The 18622-nt window shown below is 38.3% G+C and overlaps 1 protein-coding gene across 3 annotated transcripts in view; it reads right to left on the bottom strand.

The window, feature by feature from the left end:
* Nucleotides 1-18622, bottom strand: part of LOC139758142 (putative helicase mov-10-B.1) — a 93741-nt gene that overhangs the window by 49311 nt on the left and 25808 nt on the right. For all 3 annotated transcript variants that reach the window (XR_011714770.1, XM_071679292.1, XM_071679293.1), the window contains exons 10-14: nt 15232-15406; nt 12005-12147; nt 9560-9730; nt 7909-8056; nt 2775-2911 (exon numbers count right to left, since the gene is read on the bottom strand). Coding sequence is in view for 2 of the 3 variants with exons in the window: in XM_071679292.1 (XP_071535393.1) it covers nt 2775-2911; nt 7909-8056; nt 9560-9730; nt 12005-12147; nt 15232-15406 (774 nt within the window). In the remaining variant the exon portion in view is untranslated. The remainder of the gene's footprint in view (nt 1-2774; nt 2912-7908; nt 8057-9559; nt 9731-12004; nt 12148-15231; nt 15407-18622) is intronic.

Genomic DNA, 18622 nt, shown 5'->3' with positions numbered 1-18622 from the left:
GTTTACCCCAGACGCTTCACATGCCTTGATTCAATCCACTGACAGCACGTCAACCCCGGTATACCACATCGCTCCAATTCACTCTATTCCTTGCCCTCCTTTCACCCTCCTGCATGTTCAGGCCCCGATCACACAAAATCTTTTTCACTCCATCTTTCCACCTCCAATTTGGTCTCCCTCTTCTCCTTGCTCCCTCCACCTCCAACACATATATCCTCTTGGTCAATCTTTCCTCACTCATCCTCTCCATGTGCCCAAACCACTTCAAAACACCCTCTTCTGCTCTCTCAACCACGCTCTTTTTATTTCCACACATCTCTCTTACCCTTACGTTACTCACTCGATCAAACCACCTCACACCACACATTGTCCTCAAACATCTCATTTCCAGCACATCCATCCTCCTGCGCACAACTCTATCCATAGCCCACGCCTCGCAACCATACAACATTGTTGGAACCACTATTCCTTCAAACATACCCATTTTTGCTTTCCGAGATAATGTTCTCGACTTCCACACATTCTTCAAGGCCCCCAGAATTTTCGCCCCCTCCCCCACCCTATGATCCACTTCCGCTTCCATGGTTCCATCCGCTGCCAGATCCACTCCCAGATATCTAAAACACTTCACTTCCTCCAGTTTTTCTCCATTCAAACTCACCTCCCAATTGACTTGACCCTCAACCCTACTGTACCTAATAACCTTGCTCTTATTCACATTTACTCTTAACTTTCTTCTTCCACACTCTTTACCAAACTCAGTCACCAGCTTCTGCAGTTTCTCACATTATTACGCACATTATTTATCTCCTTCCAAAACATGTTTTTATTCTCCTTGAAGTTTAAAGATACTCTCCCACCCCAACTCTCATTTGCCCTCTTTTTCAACCCTTGCACCTTTCTCTTGACCTCCTGCCACTTTCTTTTATACATCTCGCAAGTCACTGGCACTCTTTCCTTTTAAGTATTGTCCAAACTTCTCTCTTTTCTCTTTCACTAACAACTTTACTCCATCCCACCACTCACTATCCTTTCTAATCTGCCCATCTACCTCCTTACTCATGCCACAAGCATCTTTTGCACATGCCATCAGTGTTCCTCTAAATACATCCCATTCTTCACCCACTCCCCTCCTGTCATATGCTCTCACCTTTCGCTATTCTACAATCAATTTCTTCAGGCACTTCCTCACACAAGTGTCCTTTCCAAGCTCACTTACTCTCACCACTCTCTTCTCCCCAACAGTCTCTCTTCTTTTTTGAAGAGCTTCTGCTATTCTACACTCAATTTCTCACGGTAATTCCTCACACGAACTGTCCTTTCCAAGCACACTTACTCTCACTACTCTCTTCTTTTTGGAAAACCTCTATAAATCTTCACCTCTACAAGATAGTGATCAGACATCCCTCCAACTGCCCCTTTCAGTACATTAACATCCACAAGTCTCTCTTTTACATGCCTATCAATTAACATGTAATCCAATAATGCCCTTTGACCATCTCTCCTACTCACATATGTACAGTTATGTATATCTGTCTTTTTAAACCAGGTATTCCCAATCACCAGTCTTTTTTCAGAACACAAATCAACAAGCTCTTCACCATTTCCATTCACAACACTGAATACCCCATCTACACCAAATATACCCTCAACTGCCGAATTATTTGCATTCGCATCTAAATCACCCATCACTAATGCCCAGTCTAGTGCATCAAAGCCGCTGATACACTCACTTAGCTGCTCCCAAAACACTTGCCTCACATGATCTTTTTTCTCATGACCAAGTGCATAAGCACCAATAATCACCCGTCTCTCTCCATCCACTTTCAGTTTTACTCACATCAATCTAGAATTTACATTCTTACACTCAATCACACACTCCTACAACTCCTGCTTCAAGAGTAGTGCTACTCTTTCATTAGCTCTTGACCTCTCACCAACCCCTGACTTTATTCTCAAGACTTTTCCAAACCACTCTTCCCCTTTTCCCTTGAGCTTTGTTTTACTCATAAGCCAATACATCCAGGTTTCTTTCCTCAACATACTACCCATCTCTCCTTTCTTCTCATCTTGGTTACATCCATACACATTCAGACACCCCAAGTTGAGCCTTCAAGGAGGATAAGCACTCCCTGCTTGACTCCTCCTCCTGTTTCCCCTTTTAGAAATTGAAATTGAAAAGGTTATGGATACAATTATAAAATAATGCTGCATTATCATAATATGGAAAGAAAGAAAATTTGGCCACTCTGTGTGTGTGTGTGTGTGTGTGTGTGTGTGTGTGTGTGTGTGTATGAGAGTGTGTGTAGGTGGGTGGGTGGGTGCTTACCATTCTGGAAAAACTTAAAACTGGCATATCATGAAAACAAAGAATGCAATTAATGAATATGGAAAATCAATGTAAAACAAATACAACAGAAAATGTCAGGAAATATCACATAAAAAAGCCATGACTGATATAAACAAGCCAAAAGAATATAAAGATGTAAAATATAACAAATTCAAACAAGCCAAAAGAAGGAAGACATACGTCAACTAGGGGGAGATGAAGAATATGCTCCAGAAACAATTAGAGAACAGGTAAGATAACACATCAGAAGCTGATTTTAAGATCAGTAAATACAAGTGAGATCATATAACTTTTTTCCAATAATAATAAAAAAATCACATTTCTTTCTATTTATTAAGGTTTTAGGACTAAAAGTGACAAAGCCAGTGTTTCCTAAATTTCAAAATAATTAAGTGTAAATTAACTGGCATTCCAAAATACATACCTCTGTCTTGACACAGCATGCATCCTTAGCATATGGTTCTTGGAAACATGCTCTAACAGCCGCTGAGTAATGAGATCTGCAGCAGCATTGGATGGGGCACAGGCTAACACTCGACTGTGTGGCTGCAACTTGTACACCTGAAACAGAATTACGCATAAAAGAAAAAACTGCAGTTATAAAATGCCTCATACTCTGTATCATCAACACAAAACAATATATAATAATGCATAAGGCCTCAAGAAATCAGATGAAATTTTGTGATACCTTCTGATAAATAGCAGTGACACTACAGATGTAAATATATAAAGATAATTAACGATACTCACCAACTATTCAGTTCGATAGAGACATGCAGCACACGAAATATGAAGATAAGTAAATATAATGACATTAATATTTCTTAGCAATAATGTGCATTAAATTCATAAAGTTAATCAGGAATACATTAATCCACTACAGCAGCTCAATAATTTCAGTAATGGTATAGTTAAAGATGCTATGTGTGATGGAACAAATAAAGCAGCTCATGAATAAACAAAAAGGATGCAAGAAAAGACAAAGCTGAATACAGAAGAAATGAAAACAAGAGATATGTGTGAAACTGATGTTGTGCTTATACTGTGCTTTTACTAGGAGGTGGAAAAGAATTATTGTGAAGACAATAGTAAAAAGTTTTGGAAACTTCACCAACAAATAACAGACAAATACCCTTTCCAAGTAATATCCACCACTTCCATGTCTCATATCATCATTATCAAGGAAATTGTGGTTAACACAACTCCTTGGGGTGCCCTAAACAAAGCCTCTTCTTTCTCAGATATGGTTCTGTTTGCTTCTAATCTGAACTTTCTGATCATTAGAAACTCTTCAATCAATCTTCCTATCTTGCACTTGATGTCTTGTCTGGCTTCTTTCTCAAACAAAATTCTGTGGTTTACTTTGTCAGATGCTTTTGCAAAATCAAGAAAAAGAATGTCATTCTCTTTCCTTGCATTATACTTTCACATATTGTAATGAGACAATAAGTGGGTTAGAAAACTTTCTCCCACTAAAAATCAATGTAAGCCTTCATTAATACAGCTGTTCTTGATTAAATGCTCTACTATATGTTCTTTAATCACTCTCTGAAAAATTTTCATTACACACAAAGTCAGGACTACTGGTTTGTACTGATCACGTATTAGCTTAGATCCTCTTTTATGTATTGGTGATACATATGCCATTTAGTGAATGTCTACAATTTTGTTTCCATCCAGACTTTGCCTCAACAATAACATTACTGGTTCTGACATTGAAGTATGTGTCTTCTTAAGGTGCTGAGATGAGACAACCAACTGCTCTGATTATAATACCATAGGATATCTAACTATCTATGGGTGCATTTTAATCGTGTTGGTTAAACAGTTCATGTAATTTCTCACGACATTCTGAGCTGACTATTTATTTGCATTGTTCAATTAATGTCCCACATGCCTCCTCAGGGTCAGTTTTGTACTTTTCTCCTATTTTAAATGACCCTATCTCTGATTTGTTTGCTGCTTTGTTCATGTATGTGAATACTGACTTTGGGTTCCTTGGAGTAGCTGTCTTTTTTTTTCTGCCTCACTAACATGTGGACTACTGGCAATCAGTCCACAAACATACAATCTCTCCCTGTCATTGTAACAGTTGACAACACTTAACTCACAGCTCATTCTTTGTAACTAGGTTTTCCTGTGGTGAACACTATGAGCTAGCCCTGCCTTTTAGCAAAATGGTAGGAACAGTAGGTAGTAGAGTATAGGAACATTCATGTCAGAGCGTTACAGAAGAAACATTAGGTAGAAGTAGTTGATAGGAGCATTGGATAGAATTAGTCATGAGGAATATTAAGTAGAAGCCTCTACAAACACTGCGCTAAACTTGCCTTCTGCCAGTGGCCTGTTAAGGGTGAGGCACTAAAGACTAAGAAGTGGCACTGAGTTCTTTAGTTATGGAGACTGTTGCTGTGGCGACCCCTTTGAGGGAGTTCTAATTGGAACAGGCATTAGAGATATAGATAGATAGACAGAAAGATAGTTCTACATAACTCTTGCTTCATTCATCTTCTGTTCACATCTATGGGATTTCATGATTTCTACATTTTTCATCAAATTGTTATTCTTGCCTCTTTCATCGCAATCCAAAGTTTATTCTTTTATTCTTATATTCATCCTGTTTTCTAACTCTTGATACCTTCATTTTGCATTCTTTTTCTTTTTCACCAATCACCTGTCACATCATCTCAAAGTCATTTTTGTTTTTGTTACTAGCTTCTGATAATCTCATTCAATGTTTATAAAGCTTTAAATGAATCAGTCTATGTTGTCCTCTGTTTCTGTATCACATTCACTTTCATTCATTTCCACATCAAATGCTGTTGTGATTTCTGTCATGTCATTAATAAAAACAAGATCAGTCATATTGTTCCCCTTCTCATTGGTCCATGGTTTACCTGCAAAAAAAAAAAATGATTCATATCAATCAATTAGTCTATGGAACTCTTATCTTTCACCTGCTGATTCATTTTCTTTTTCTTAAAAGATGTATCTACATCTGTAATCTATTACTTTTCCCGCCACTAAATAAAATGCTCCACATCTGGTTTCTCTTATCTCTTCAATATTTCTTCTATTTCCATTAAAAATCTTTAATTTAATCATCTTTGATTCTAGTGGTCTTCACGATACAAGGTTTACTGTGTTTATGACTGGGATAATCATTACAATTAATTTACACTTATTGTGACTCATTATTATCTGCCTTCCTTCTAGTTCAATATAAACATATAATGTTACATCCCCTTATGATTTACGTTTTAATAGCTCAGAATGTTCCAAATTGTTCTATGATTGCTTCATTTTTCCATCTTTTGTTATGCCAAGTTTCTGACAAGATGATTAGGACTGCATTGTTATCCCTCAGGCACTCATTGATGTACTTCGATTTTTAGATTTCAAAAGGTTATTTGAACGAGAAATGGGATCTCAACCACAATACAGTGAGGTTGCCTGCATTATGGTATTACCAACTACAACTGGTTAGGAGGAATATGTAGTTAGCCTAATTGAGCTTTAACAGGTAATTCACTTTGATTCTTGACTTCTCAGTTATCATACTTTATATTCATATATATGATCTAATGATTCTAACTTTCTTTACTCACCTTCAGCTAGTTATTGGTTGTGTACACTTACTGTTAATTTCTATTCTATGGCCATTCTTTGTCTGTCATGTTTGATTACACTGCTGTTCTATTCCCATTTCTATTTGGGTTTTTCTGTTTTGGTTCTCTAATAAAAGACTTCCACTGGTCTAGTCTAGGGTTTCTGTAGCAGTCATAACCCAGTCAACAGGAGTTCATTTTCTTTCCATTTCATTTGCCTATTTGATTTGTCCTTTATTATTCATATTCTTACCAACACCGATTCATGCTGTCATTCCCTTCTGCATCTCTGTTCAATGCTGATGTAAAATTTCTATCTTATTTTTTACTTTCTTGGTTCTGATTTTTTAATACATCTCCACTGATTTTCATTCTTATGTACCCATTTTCTAGACTATGTTTGCTTCGATATTTCCTCCTTAGACTTTCACTAACAAGTCTCCATCTCTATTCATATCTTCTTGTATGTCTATTTCCAGATATTTCCTCCTTAGGCTTTCACTAAAAGGTCTCCATCTCTATTCACATCTTCCAATATGTCTATTTCCATTATTGTAATGTTCATCTTTTCCTTTCTGTATTTTCATCAATCACTATTCTAACTCTTGTATTTTCCTCATACTCTTTTGTCACTGGCTTAAATCCACATTTCTTTTACTTACATTCTTAATCAGAGAAAGAGAGAAAAAGTATTTAGCTACAAGCACTTATGACATGATTTTGCTAAAAGGTGGGGCTTGTAAGTACTTGTGCTCACTGAAGGAAAATGTGAGTTATGAAGAACACATCATGTGAAGTATGTGTTGCAAAGTTTTATTGATAAGGGGAAATATTATGTTTGTATACTGAAAGTCAGCAGACTCTGTGTGGATGAGGTAGAAAGAAAAGACAGCTACCTGGACCAAACAAGTGACGTTTGACAGCTACTGAAGTGATGGCTCACCACACAGCTGTCACAAACCCTCCCAGATACTCAGGAAGGTGGTACCCATAACATATCTCCCAGGTTGATGACTGCCTACTATGTACTACCTATGCACAAACACACACACAAACAAAAAGACAGAATAGTTTTCAAGTTTACAGGAAATATTTAGCAAGCTGTTCACATCTTACATAAGGCTAGAGCTAGGATATGCTTCTCGAGTTTGATCCCTGCACTTTAAGCATATAATAGCTAATACAGAAGATCTAGAGGAGGGCAACAAAGAAAGTACCAGAATTAAGAGTGCTAACTGGAGATGGACAAACAGAGAGCTCAGGGCCTCTAGATGCAGGAGGGCAAAAGGAGTGCATGACATAAGAGTAAATTTGGGGATGAAGGACATGTCAAATGACTGAAGGAGATATGAAGCAACCTGAAGAAGACATAGAAAGGTCTGTGGTGTCTGGTTGTGGATTGGGGGCTGTGGTTTCAGAGCATTACATATGACAACCAGAGAATGGATGCAAGCAAATGAGGCCTTTCTTTGTCAAAGTATAAAAGAAAAAGTTACAAAGAAAGGCTAAAGGTTTTTAAATCTGCCTACCTTGGAAGGAAGGAGTGAGGGAGGGATGACCTGATCAAAACTTTTGTAATTTATCAAAACTGATGAAGCTGACAGTGAACAGTTCTTTGAGAACACAGGGATAGAGCAACTGAATGACAAGCAACATAAAGAAGTACTTTTACAATATAAGACAAGAGGATGAATGGAAAAGAATGACTTAAGTCATGGTTGATGGAGACAGCATACAAAAATTTATATATTTGTATGAGACTAAAGAATGTTCAAGTATAAAACTCCCTCCCCATACAAAGAAGTAATCACACACACACACACACACACAAAAAAAAAAAAAAAATCAGTGCAAAAATTCAGTGACAAACAAATTAGGAATATTTTGCTAGTCAACTTGCTGTGAATGCAATGATTTTATATTTCTACTATATATACATACAATATTTACCTGTTTAATGGCCTCAACAACAGTAACTGTTTTTCCTGTACCAGGAGGGCCAAAGATTATGTAGGGTGCAGGTTTTGATGATCCAGATACTATATTACACACTGCCTGCATCTGCTCTCTATTGTTCCGTAACTTGTAATTGTAGGGCCTGGAAAATAAAAAATTCAGATTATAAAAGACCAATTCATAACTGCCACACTGTGGTAGCAGATATGCTATTGTGGATCAGACTACAGTATGTGAGCCAAAGAACAAACATTACTTAGAACATAAGATATCTAAATAAATGGGTCCTTGAAGTGACATATGTTCAGAACTAAATCACATCATGCCAATGCCCATATTCATGGTGTTCCCACACAATGCATTTTAATTCTAAACATTTGCTATGAAGATCTTCACCACACAATCAACATTTGCTGTTGAACATCTTCACAATAAATCTTCAGCCTGAACATGGGAATGGAGAGGATCATGTGGATACCAAATACCCAGAAAACTTTACGTGCAGTCAGTCAGGCCCTAAACCAAATCTAAAACAAGACAATGTTGACAATCACTAGGTGATGAAATCAAGCAGGTTCCGCATGATTTAGAGTAAGGTGAACAAGATTATCCAAGAGTTACGAGGGATGGCTTGTATTCAAATATAGGGAAATTTACATTGAGGACAGAGACTCTTCAAGCATTAACTAAATATGCATGTGATGGCAATATGAGAGTATACCAGTAACCATTGATGTCACTAAGATTATAGAATGTCTTTTATAAATGGAGCACTGCAAGAGATGAAAGTGAGGTGCAGTGACTCTGATGTGATACTTTATTCAGAAAGTAAAGCAAATGAAAGTACGATAACTTTCAAAATGAAGGAAAAGTCATACTGCAAGATCAATTTACATGGTGAGAAAGTACCAGGTGTGGATGGGTTTAAACAAAAGGATAAAATTTAGTTATGATGGTGGTGGGATACCTGCAGCTGTAAAAGAAGAAAAATGGAGGATGCATTGAAACTTCTGGTAAATGGTCAATCCTAAGATATAGAATGTGAAAGAAGCTTGTACAAAGACTTATCCAAACACAGTTATATAACTGTGAAACCCAAGTCAGGATAGATATAGCAAAATAACCACACAGAAGGATACCTCGTATAAGATAGTTGGAATTAGGAGACAAAATAAGTCTTTTAAGAATGTATGATTATGCAGAATACAAAGCACATGATACAGTGGTCAAGAAGATATACAATACTACTAATACAATACTAAAGAAGAAGAGAGGGAGACTTCAGATGAAAAGGGCAGATGTAGTGATAGAACAAAAAGGGGTAAGGATACTGCAGATGAAGATAACAAAGGTATGACATGGGACAGAGTGCGAAAGAGACAATGCTATCACTAGATTTGCAATGAAAAAGTCAGAAGCACTTTTATTAGAAGAGTGGAAGTTCAATTTTCCTTTTAACAGAACATGGGAAGAGTATGTCTGTGAATATTAACCAAAACATTTTATTGTAAAGGGAGTACTGGTACATATAGGTAGATGAAATTACAAAAACACATAAATACACCTTCTGCAAAACTGTTAGTCCAAATCATAAGAAAACAGAAATAACAAGAAATTCCCAAGTACTCAACTTCTTTATACTCACACAATATTCTGGATTAGAGCTACATTCCCAGATGGAGGAGATGGAAACAAAAGGTGATTCAATTTTCTTTGACGGCTCAGAATCAAAGCTCGGTGACTCACTCTAAGTGTGTGGCGGTTAAATTCAAACTCTACATTTACTTTCATTTTGTCGATGAAAGTATCAGTGAACCTGTAAAATTAAATAAAGTATGATTCAAAGGACTGGTGTGAGAGGGACACCACCTATGACATGAGGAAAAAAGAGTGGAAAGTACTAGAGGGAGAAATGTGGTGGAATATGTGAAATTGTCTACAAGTGAGGAGGCATGTAAGGATGGGGATAAGGGGAGACTCTTTTGCAGTGACTACTCTCTTGATAGGAGTTCCAGGAGGGAAAAGGCATCGAAGATATATATAGACAGACAGATAAATGGAAAGATACATAGAAGGACAAACAGACAGATATTTAGAGATAACAGAAAATATCTTTTGAAAGAGTACTCAAACTCAAGAGCCTACATCTAAAATGGGCATGAGTGTTAAAAACATCATTGGTGCTTCTCTTGCACTTAATATACATCCCATCATCCAGGCCTAAGCACAGGCTGGCAGTACTGCTGGTATCAGTAAGTCAGAACAGTAAAAATATACACTAATTTTGGTGACAAAAGGAAGAATTTTCAAGCAGGGTGATATGTATCCCAAGACTTCAATTCTAACGAATAATGCATAGGTCTATTACAATGCCTATAATTCACTAAAAACCTTATAAACAAAAAAATCACTATCTGCAATACACCACAATTAATTGCAGAATCCTTGCATTATAATTCTTTGCTTTTCACAGACTATCCATTTAATATGTTCCAGTATTATTACACTAATTTGGCATACTACTCCATCACAACTCTTTGCACTATTTTGCCTCATCATACACCAGGGCGGACGGCTGCTGCCCACATGTGGATGTGCCACCATTCTACTCTACCCACACCAAGGGTAGACGGCTGCTGCCTGACTTCGTGTGAATGTGGCACCATGTACTCTACCTACATCAGGCTACAATTCATGTGGACACCATAAATAAACAATGAAAAAGATGGAGCAGAATGTGATGCACCCACCCTCAGGTGAATCTGAATACATACTGAAGCTACCAAAGTGGAAAAATTCTAGACAGGCAGGAACCATACACACAGTTCATTATGCCACATGCCCAGGTGAAATTTACACAGTGACACCTACCCATGGTTAATGGCATACCTACAACAAAAAAACTGAATAACTGCATGTCAAGGGGCTGTTCATTATAATCATGACATATTGAAATGGAATATCAAACTTCCACGCCTTTTCATTCACAGCTTTATATACTGACCTTTTAACCAATAAAGACTGTTTAAACTTAATGCAAGTATGCAAGGGTTCCCCTTCTCCCCATTAGAACCAATAAGCTTAACAAGAAATAATCTGAAAAATGAGTTTCAAAGAATGAAAAATATTATCTCTATGGAGAAGTGGTCTGCAAGCTGAGAGATCTCTTAATCCCCAGGGAACAGAATCATCTTACTCAAAGTCTTTGCTAACTAACCATTCAATGGATGTGACCTAGCCATAACAGGTCTGCCCCCTAGCAATCAGCAAACACTACAGGATAATGATGACATCTTCTTGCTGGCCATAAGCTGGATAGAAAGTGAGTCAGTTACTGTTACTTATAACTCAGAGATAGAAGTTAATTCATGAAAGAAACTGCATTTATCATGTGAGCATAATCATCATTCGTGCTATTACCAGAATGAAAAAAATACATAAATAAAAAATAAAAAAACAAAATTCTATATCACTTAGAGCCATGTTATATGTGCACTGTTCAGCACTCTCTGACCTGGAATCCTTCCTGAGTGCTAGTAAAATTCTGTTTGTCTGTATAAATACAGTCCCCACAGAAAAAGAATCTGATTTCCATTTAAAATAAGGCTTTCACGCCTCACACTTCATCTATGGAACAAATCTTATTACTTGTTTATGGTGGCAATGGTAAAGTCTTTAAGGTCAGCTGAACATAATTCGTTCCCTCAGTTACAACACTATCAAGCATACAGATGCAACTTTTGCACACTGCCTTTGTGTTTAGTTATATCTTCACTATTTCTGCTCCAGGTGACATTCCTCCTCTATCAGTAACTAAAATTGGGTCTTTAAGTTGTTCCATGAGGAAAAAGTCCACATACTTGCTCTGAAGCAAAAAATGGGTCTGCAAGAAAACTTTCATGACACTTTTCCCATCCAGGATTTGAACCCATGCACATCTGAGCCAAGGAGGCCCTATGCAAGCATCATAGTTGGTAATGCTAAACAATACACAATGAAGGCCTATATATCTAAGAGGTTTAGAGATGGGACCCTGTGTGTGTAAAATACCCGAATAATAAAGATAATTTCACATACACATAACTCTTACCTTTCATCAAAAGCTAGATAAACTGATTTATCATTGACCTTATGGACACAGCCAGCATAAACAGGTTTCCTTTTTCCTGCAAGCGTGATATACACATTATCACCATGCAAGATCGAGGGACGGTTTTCAGCCAATCCAACAACCTACAAGAGAAAATACACTGGAAGTCTTTCCTAATTAAGATATATTAAAATATGGAATCACTTTAATCATGTATATACAGGAAGATTAATTACAAAGTAAATTAACTTTTAACACGCAACACAGAAGTACAACATGTGTCAAAGAATTTATCAGGTGGCTGAGGGACATGGGGAAAAAAAGAGGAATCAAATATATATGTGCTTTCATACCTGTTTAAAATGAAAATATACCAAATCCCTTGGTGAAATAAATGTACTCGTAAACTAGGGAGCCTACAGAGAAAATATTCAATTCCTTTTAGAACTAAGTATTCTTCTACAATCAAGATGCATTTTCTACAAGTAACCAACTCTATAGAAAAGAACTAAATTTTTTTCTTTTTCACATTGAAGATTCCAGTCACAGACAAAAGTCCACATCGAGGCCAGGCCTAAACTGAAATACTGAAAGAACAATGAAAGGGAAAAAGAAAAAAGGGAAAGTACTTACAAATTCTGGAGGAAGTGAAAAACCTCTCAAAATGAGCCAGGTCATAGTTATTGGGAAAGACATGAAAAGGTAAAGAGCTCCAAAGCTTTAACATGTAGGGAAAGAAGCAGTTATCAAAACAGCCCACCCTTGTGATGCTAATTGTTACACAGTAATCATGTGACAAAGAAGCTTGCCAAGTATTGCGTGGTCTCCCCAGTGGTGGGGGGCACACAAGCAGCCAGTTGTCAGGAGTAAATACCCCAAGTAATACCTAATGAAGAGGGAAAGTGAACCAACACTGCACAGTAGGACAAGAGCGTCAAGTTTGGAAGTTAGCTTGGGACAGTTTGCAAATCTTACTGCTTGTCTCACCCCTGTCAAGTAAGGATGCTGAGCTAGAACGCCCCAGCTGCAAAAGCAGTACTCCATACATGGACAGATCAATCCTTTGTATAAACAGAAAAACTGTTCAGAAGAAAAGGAGTTTCGACATCTAAACATGACACCCAGGTTTTTAGAGGCAGACTTAGCTATTCCCATGATATGGGGTTTCCAAAAAAAAAAAAAAAAAAAAAAGTGGATGTTACAGTGTTACCAAGCATGTACTGAGTCAAGGGGTGGAATTATACAGTTGTCAATGGAGAGACAAGAGTTGTGAAGAGTTTTCAATTAAGACATGGATAGAAACTGGGTCTTGGAGGCATTAAACTTAACTAGATTTCATCTACCCCACTGAGATATCCTGACCAAATCTGAGTTTACAGAGGAAGTTGTGTAAAGACGTGACACAGATTGAGTGAGAGAAGGAGCAGAATTGAAGGAAGTCTATGAATAAAATGCTGAGTCATCAGTGTATGAGTCCATTTGATTATTTGTGGAGGAGAGGAAATTGTTGCAAAAAGGAGAAAAAGCACAGGGAACCAGACAGAGCCTTGAAAGACACAATTGTTGGAGAAAAGGGGAGGCTGATCCATCAACAACCACAGAGACAGACTGGCCAGCAAGGAAGCTAGATATGAAGAAGCAAATTGAAGAAAGGAAGCCTAAAGGGAGCTTAGTGATAAGACCCTAATTCCACACCCTGTCAAAAGCTTTGGGTATGCCAAGGGCAACTACAGATGTCTCCCCAAAACCTTTCAGGGACGATGACCAGACATTAATAAGATAGGAAACAATATCATCAGTGTATCTCGCCTTACTTAAGCCAAGCTGGAGATCAGAAAGAAGACTGATTTTCGAGATGTCTAAGGAGGGAGGATTCACAAAGTTTGGTCATTGTAGATGTCAAAGGAATAGGACAATAGTTAGAGGGGTCTGAACAGTCACCCTTCATAGGAATGGAATGTGTCAATGCATGTTTCCAAGGAGAAGGAAAAATTTTGGTTTTTATACTTCACAGGTGCAAGTTCAGTGGAACAATCTTTCAGTACACAGGGATGGATGGCATCAGGACAGTCCAAAAAGAGATTACGGGGATGGACATACAATTAGTGTGAGGAGCATCAGGGGGTGATGGAATGTTAGAGTCATCCAAGGTGGAGTTAGCGGAGATATGGGAACCAAAGAGAGTTGCTCTGTTTATTGGAAACACCGTGATAATACCATCAGAATGGAAAAGTGAGGGAAAGGCAGAGTGACGGAAGCTGATAGAGATGCCCTTAGCTAAAGACCAAAAAGACCTGTCAGTGGATGACGAGATGAGGTTATAATACTTCCTTTGCCTCACATATAACGTGCTTGCAGTGACTACTGGCAGTGATAAAAGCTGAATGGGAGCCAGAGATACGAGAGTTTTTCCTAGCCTGATATGCCTGATCCCTTGCCAGAATGGCCTCAGAACAGGAACAGTTGAACCGAAGGTTAAATGATGAAGCTGTCTTGGAGGAAGAGGGGATAAGTGCTTTTACATTCACAAGAATAACCTCTGCTATGCATTCAGCGAGGACAGAAGCATCACCACATAAGAGAGTAATTTACCCAAGGAAAGTTAGACAGAAGTAATTCCAGTCAGCTTTATTGAGGTGCCAGTATCTATGCATAGAGAGGGGTTGCTGGAGGGAAAGGTGCCCTTAGAAAAGTTGCATTTATGAAGGTGTGATCAGATGAATCAATCTGAGGCAAGATTGTGTAATTACTGCAGGATGGACTAGAGGTGAAAAACAAATCCATAATGTTAATAAGAGTGGTCACGGCAGTCAGGAATATGGGTAGGGTGGGAGATAATTTGCTCTAAATCATTGAGAATGGAGAACATGAGGGCTTCAATCCCTCCACCATATACTTTTCTCAACAAAGGGATGAAAAACAATGTTAAAAAAATCTATCTGATAATATCATCATTAAACTTAATCGCCATCTCCCATGTTAGCGAGGTAGCACAAGGAAACAGACAAGGAATGGCCCAACCCATCCATATACACATGTATATACGTAACACCAACAAAAGCACATATACATACATATACATTTCAATGTATACGTACATAGACATATACATATATACACATGTACATATTCATACTTGCTGCCTTCATCCAGTCCCGTCGCCACCCTGCCACACATGCTATTTCATGATAATATCAATTCATCATATTACCCCAAATATTATGTACCTCAAGTTCCACACAGCTTGCCCCTGAGTACTCTGAAGGGAGAACCTGCTTTAGCTGGACCTCAGACATGCTGTAGTATCTTATGTCTATCTCCATCTGCATTTCTTCAACCCAAAGCATAGTTTGAAACCATTCAACGTAATTTAATGCTCCCAAACCATCTTCCATTACTTCCCTGAAAAATAAGCATACATTTATACTCCATACAATGCAAAGGAGTTCGAGTTGCTGTGAGGGTTAGCAATAGATGGTAGGTGCTTGTTTCAAAGAAACTTTAAGGAACAGTTTTAAGGTTTATGTGTGCAAATAAAGTCACTGTTCATTTGTTCCTGGCAATTAGACTGTTTAGGAAAAAAGCAATATAAAGCACAATGTCCTCCATCTGATTATCAAATTAATTCTATTTGCTCTATGGTAACTCCATAAAATGAAATGGAGTTCAAGTTGCTATGAGGCTTAGCAATAGGTGGTAGGTGCTTGTTTCAAAGAAACCTACAGAACAGTTTTAAGGTTTTTTTTTTTTTGCCGCTGTCTCCCGCGTTTGCGAGGTAGCGCAAGGAAACAGACGAAAGAAATGGCCCAACCCACCCCCATACTCATGTATATACATACGTCCACACACGCAAATATACATACCTACACAGCTTTCCATGGTTTACCCCAGACGCTTCACATGCCCTGATTCAATCCACTGACAGCACGTCAACCCCGGTATACCACATCGCTCCAATTCACTCTATTCCTTGCCCTCCTTTCACCCTCCTGCATGTTCAGGCCCCGATCACAAAAAATCTTTTTCACTCCATCTTTCCACCTCCAATTTGGTCTCCCTCTTCTCCTCGTTCCCTCCACCTCCGACACATATATCCTCTTGGTCAATCTTTCCTCACTCATTCTCTCCATGTGCCCAAACCATTTCAAAACACCCTCTTCTGCTCTCTCAACCACGCTCTTTTTATTTCCACACATCTCTCTTACCCTTACGTTACTTACTCGATCAAACCACCTCACACCACACATTGTCCTCAAACATCTCATTTCCAGCACATCCATCCTCCTGCGCACAACTCTATCCATAGCCCACGCCTCGCAACCATACAACATTGTTGGAACCACTATTCCTTCAAACATACCCATTTTTGCTTTCCGAGATAATGTTCTCGACTTCCACACATTCTTCAAGGCTCCCAGAATTTTCGCCCCTCCCCCACCCTATGATCCACTTCCGCTTCCATGGTTCCATCCGCTGCCAGATCCACTCCCAGATATCTAAAACACTTCACTTCCTCCAGTTTTTCTCCATTCAAACTCACCTCCCAATTGACTTGACCCTCAACCCTACTGTACCTAATAACCTTGCTCTTATTCACATTTACTCTTAACTTTCTTCTTTCACACACTTTACCAAACTCAGTCACCAGCTTCTGCAGTTTCTCACATGAATCAGCCACCAGCGCTGTATCATCAGCGAACAACAACTGACTCACTTCCCAAGCTCTCTCATCCCCAACAGGTTTATGTGTGCAAATAAAGCCACTGTTCATTTGTTCCTGGCAATTAGATTATTTAGGAAAAAGCAATATAAAGCACAATGTCCTTCATCTGATTATCAAATTAATTCTGTTTGCTATATGGTAACCAAGAGAGCACGAGTAAAAACGTAACCAAATCATGGACATCTTACATGAGAAAAAATGGTGGATGAGAAAAAGAATTTAATTTCAGCTCCTAAGGTATTTGTTGACCTGATTCTTAAGTGTAAAAAGTTTAGAAGAAAATTCCAAAGCTTTACTGTTCAAGAAGAGTATAAAAATGGTCAATCCTCCAGTGGATAGTCTCCATACAAAAACTATGGGTAGCATTAGCATTAGCACAAAGTACTGGGCCAAATGCTTGCAGCTCACAAGAGAAGTGGGCAAAATAGTACCGGTAGAACATGGAGGGCAGCAATGTCTTATTGTAAACACAAAGGGATGGAGAGAAGTAACACCTGGGGGACTTGTTCTCATTCAAGAAATGACCCTAAGGTGCAGCACCTGAAGGTGACAAACCCATTAATGTTTACAAACAAATTCAATTTGTGACTTCTTTTGGTCCTTCATAATTCGTTTTCAAGGAACTGTTCATATACAGTTGTTCAATAATAGTATATACCAGGGCTACTCAATTACCATGAGTGAAGGTCCAGTCACAGAAAATTCCTAAGTGATAAAGGTCCTGATGCAAGGTTTCATTTAAAATAAAATAATAAAAGATAAAAAACAATATGTGTTACAATTTCTTACTGGCTGATGCATACTTATTCATCTATCAATCTATTTATATATCTGATGCCCATTCCCTTAGGGAACTCCCATCAAGGGGGAAGCCACAGAAAGCTTCTTAACTATCCCTGTGCTCCCATGCCTCCCTCCAGTCCATGCATTCTTCCCCCATCTCCCTCTCCCCAGCAATCTTCCACTCTGTTTCCCCATGTCACAGGTGGTCTTCCTATCACACCAACTCCTACACCAGGCTGAAGTGGGCTCTCAAAATAACTGGAAAAATTATTCAAAGTAAATACAAGAGACACTTTTATGAAATGTTAACAATTACAGACATACTGCAAAAGAAAACCTTCCTAATATTTTCTATTTCTTACGAGTATGTTACTGTGTTGAGAGGTTGAGGTCCACACCAAAGCTCGCTGTGGTCAGGATCTAGACTGTGATCAACTGAGTAGCCCTGCTACATACTATACACTAAATCTAATATAACCATCATCAATACCAAATACATTTGTAGAGTGCTATGATAAATACTCTTAATTATTTCTCATTTATCATCTGATTTCTGGCCATATGTTTGAAGGTATAGTAGTCCCTATACTGTTGAATGTATATGGGTATGTACATGAGGAGATGAATGTGTTGAAAATGAATTAAAAATATGTGGTGAGAGGAGGGTTGATCATTTAAGTAATGAAAGTATAAGAGAAAGGTGTGGTACTTAGAAGAGTTTGGTTGACAGCTGAAAATGGTGTTCTAAAATGGTTTGGGCATATGGAAAGTATGAGTAAGAAGAAACAGACAAAGGATATATGTATCAGAAATGGAGGGAGACAGAGAGAAGAGGGAGACCAAACTGGAGTTGAAAGGATGGAGTGAACATGATTTTAAGTGCTTAGGGCTTGAACATGCAGGAATGTAAATGGCATGCAAAGGATACAGTGAACTGGGGTGATGTGGCATACAGGGGACAATGTGTTGCCAATGGACTGAACCTAGGAACATGAAGCAGCCTTGGAAAACCACAGAAAGGTCTGCGAGTCCTGGGTGAGGATACATGGAAGTAGTGTTGGTGCATTACACATGACAGCTAGACAGTGGATGTGAGCAAATGAAGCCTATTC

This window comes from Panulirus ornatus, chromosome 29 (genome assembly GCF_036320965.1).
Source record: "Panulirus ornatus isolate Po-2019 chromosome 29, ASM3632096v1, whole genome shotgun sequence".
Lineage (NCBI taxonomy): Eukaryota > Metazoa > Arthropoda > Malacostraca > Decapoda > Palinuridae > Panulirus > Panulirus ornatus.
Note: the sequence above shows the minus strand (reverse complement) of the source record. Positions and strands in the feature narration are given on the sequence as shown.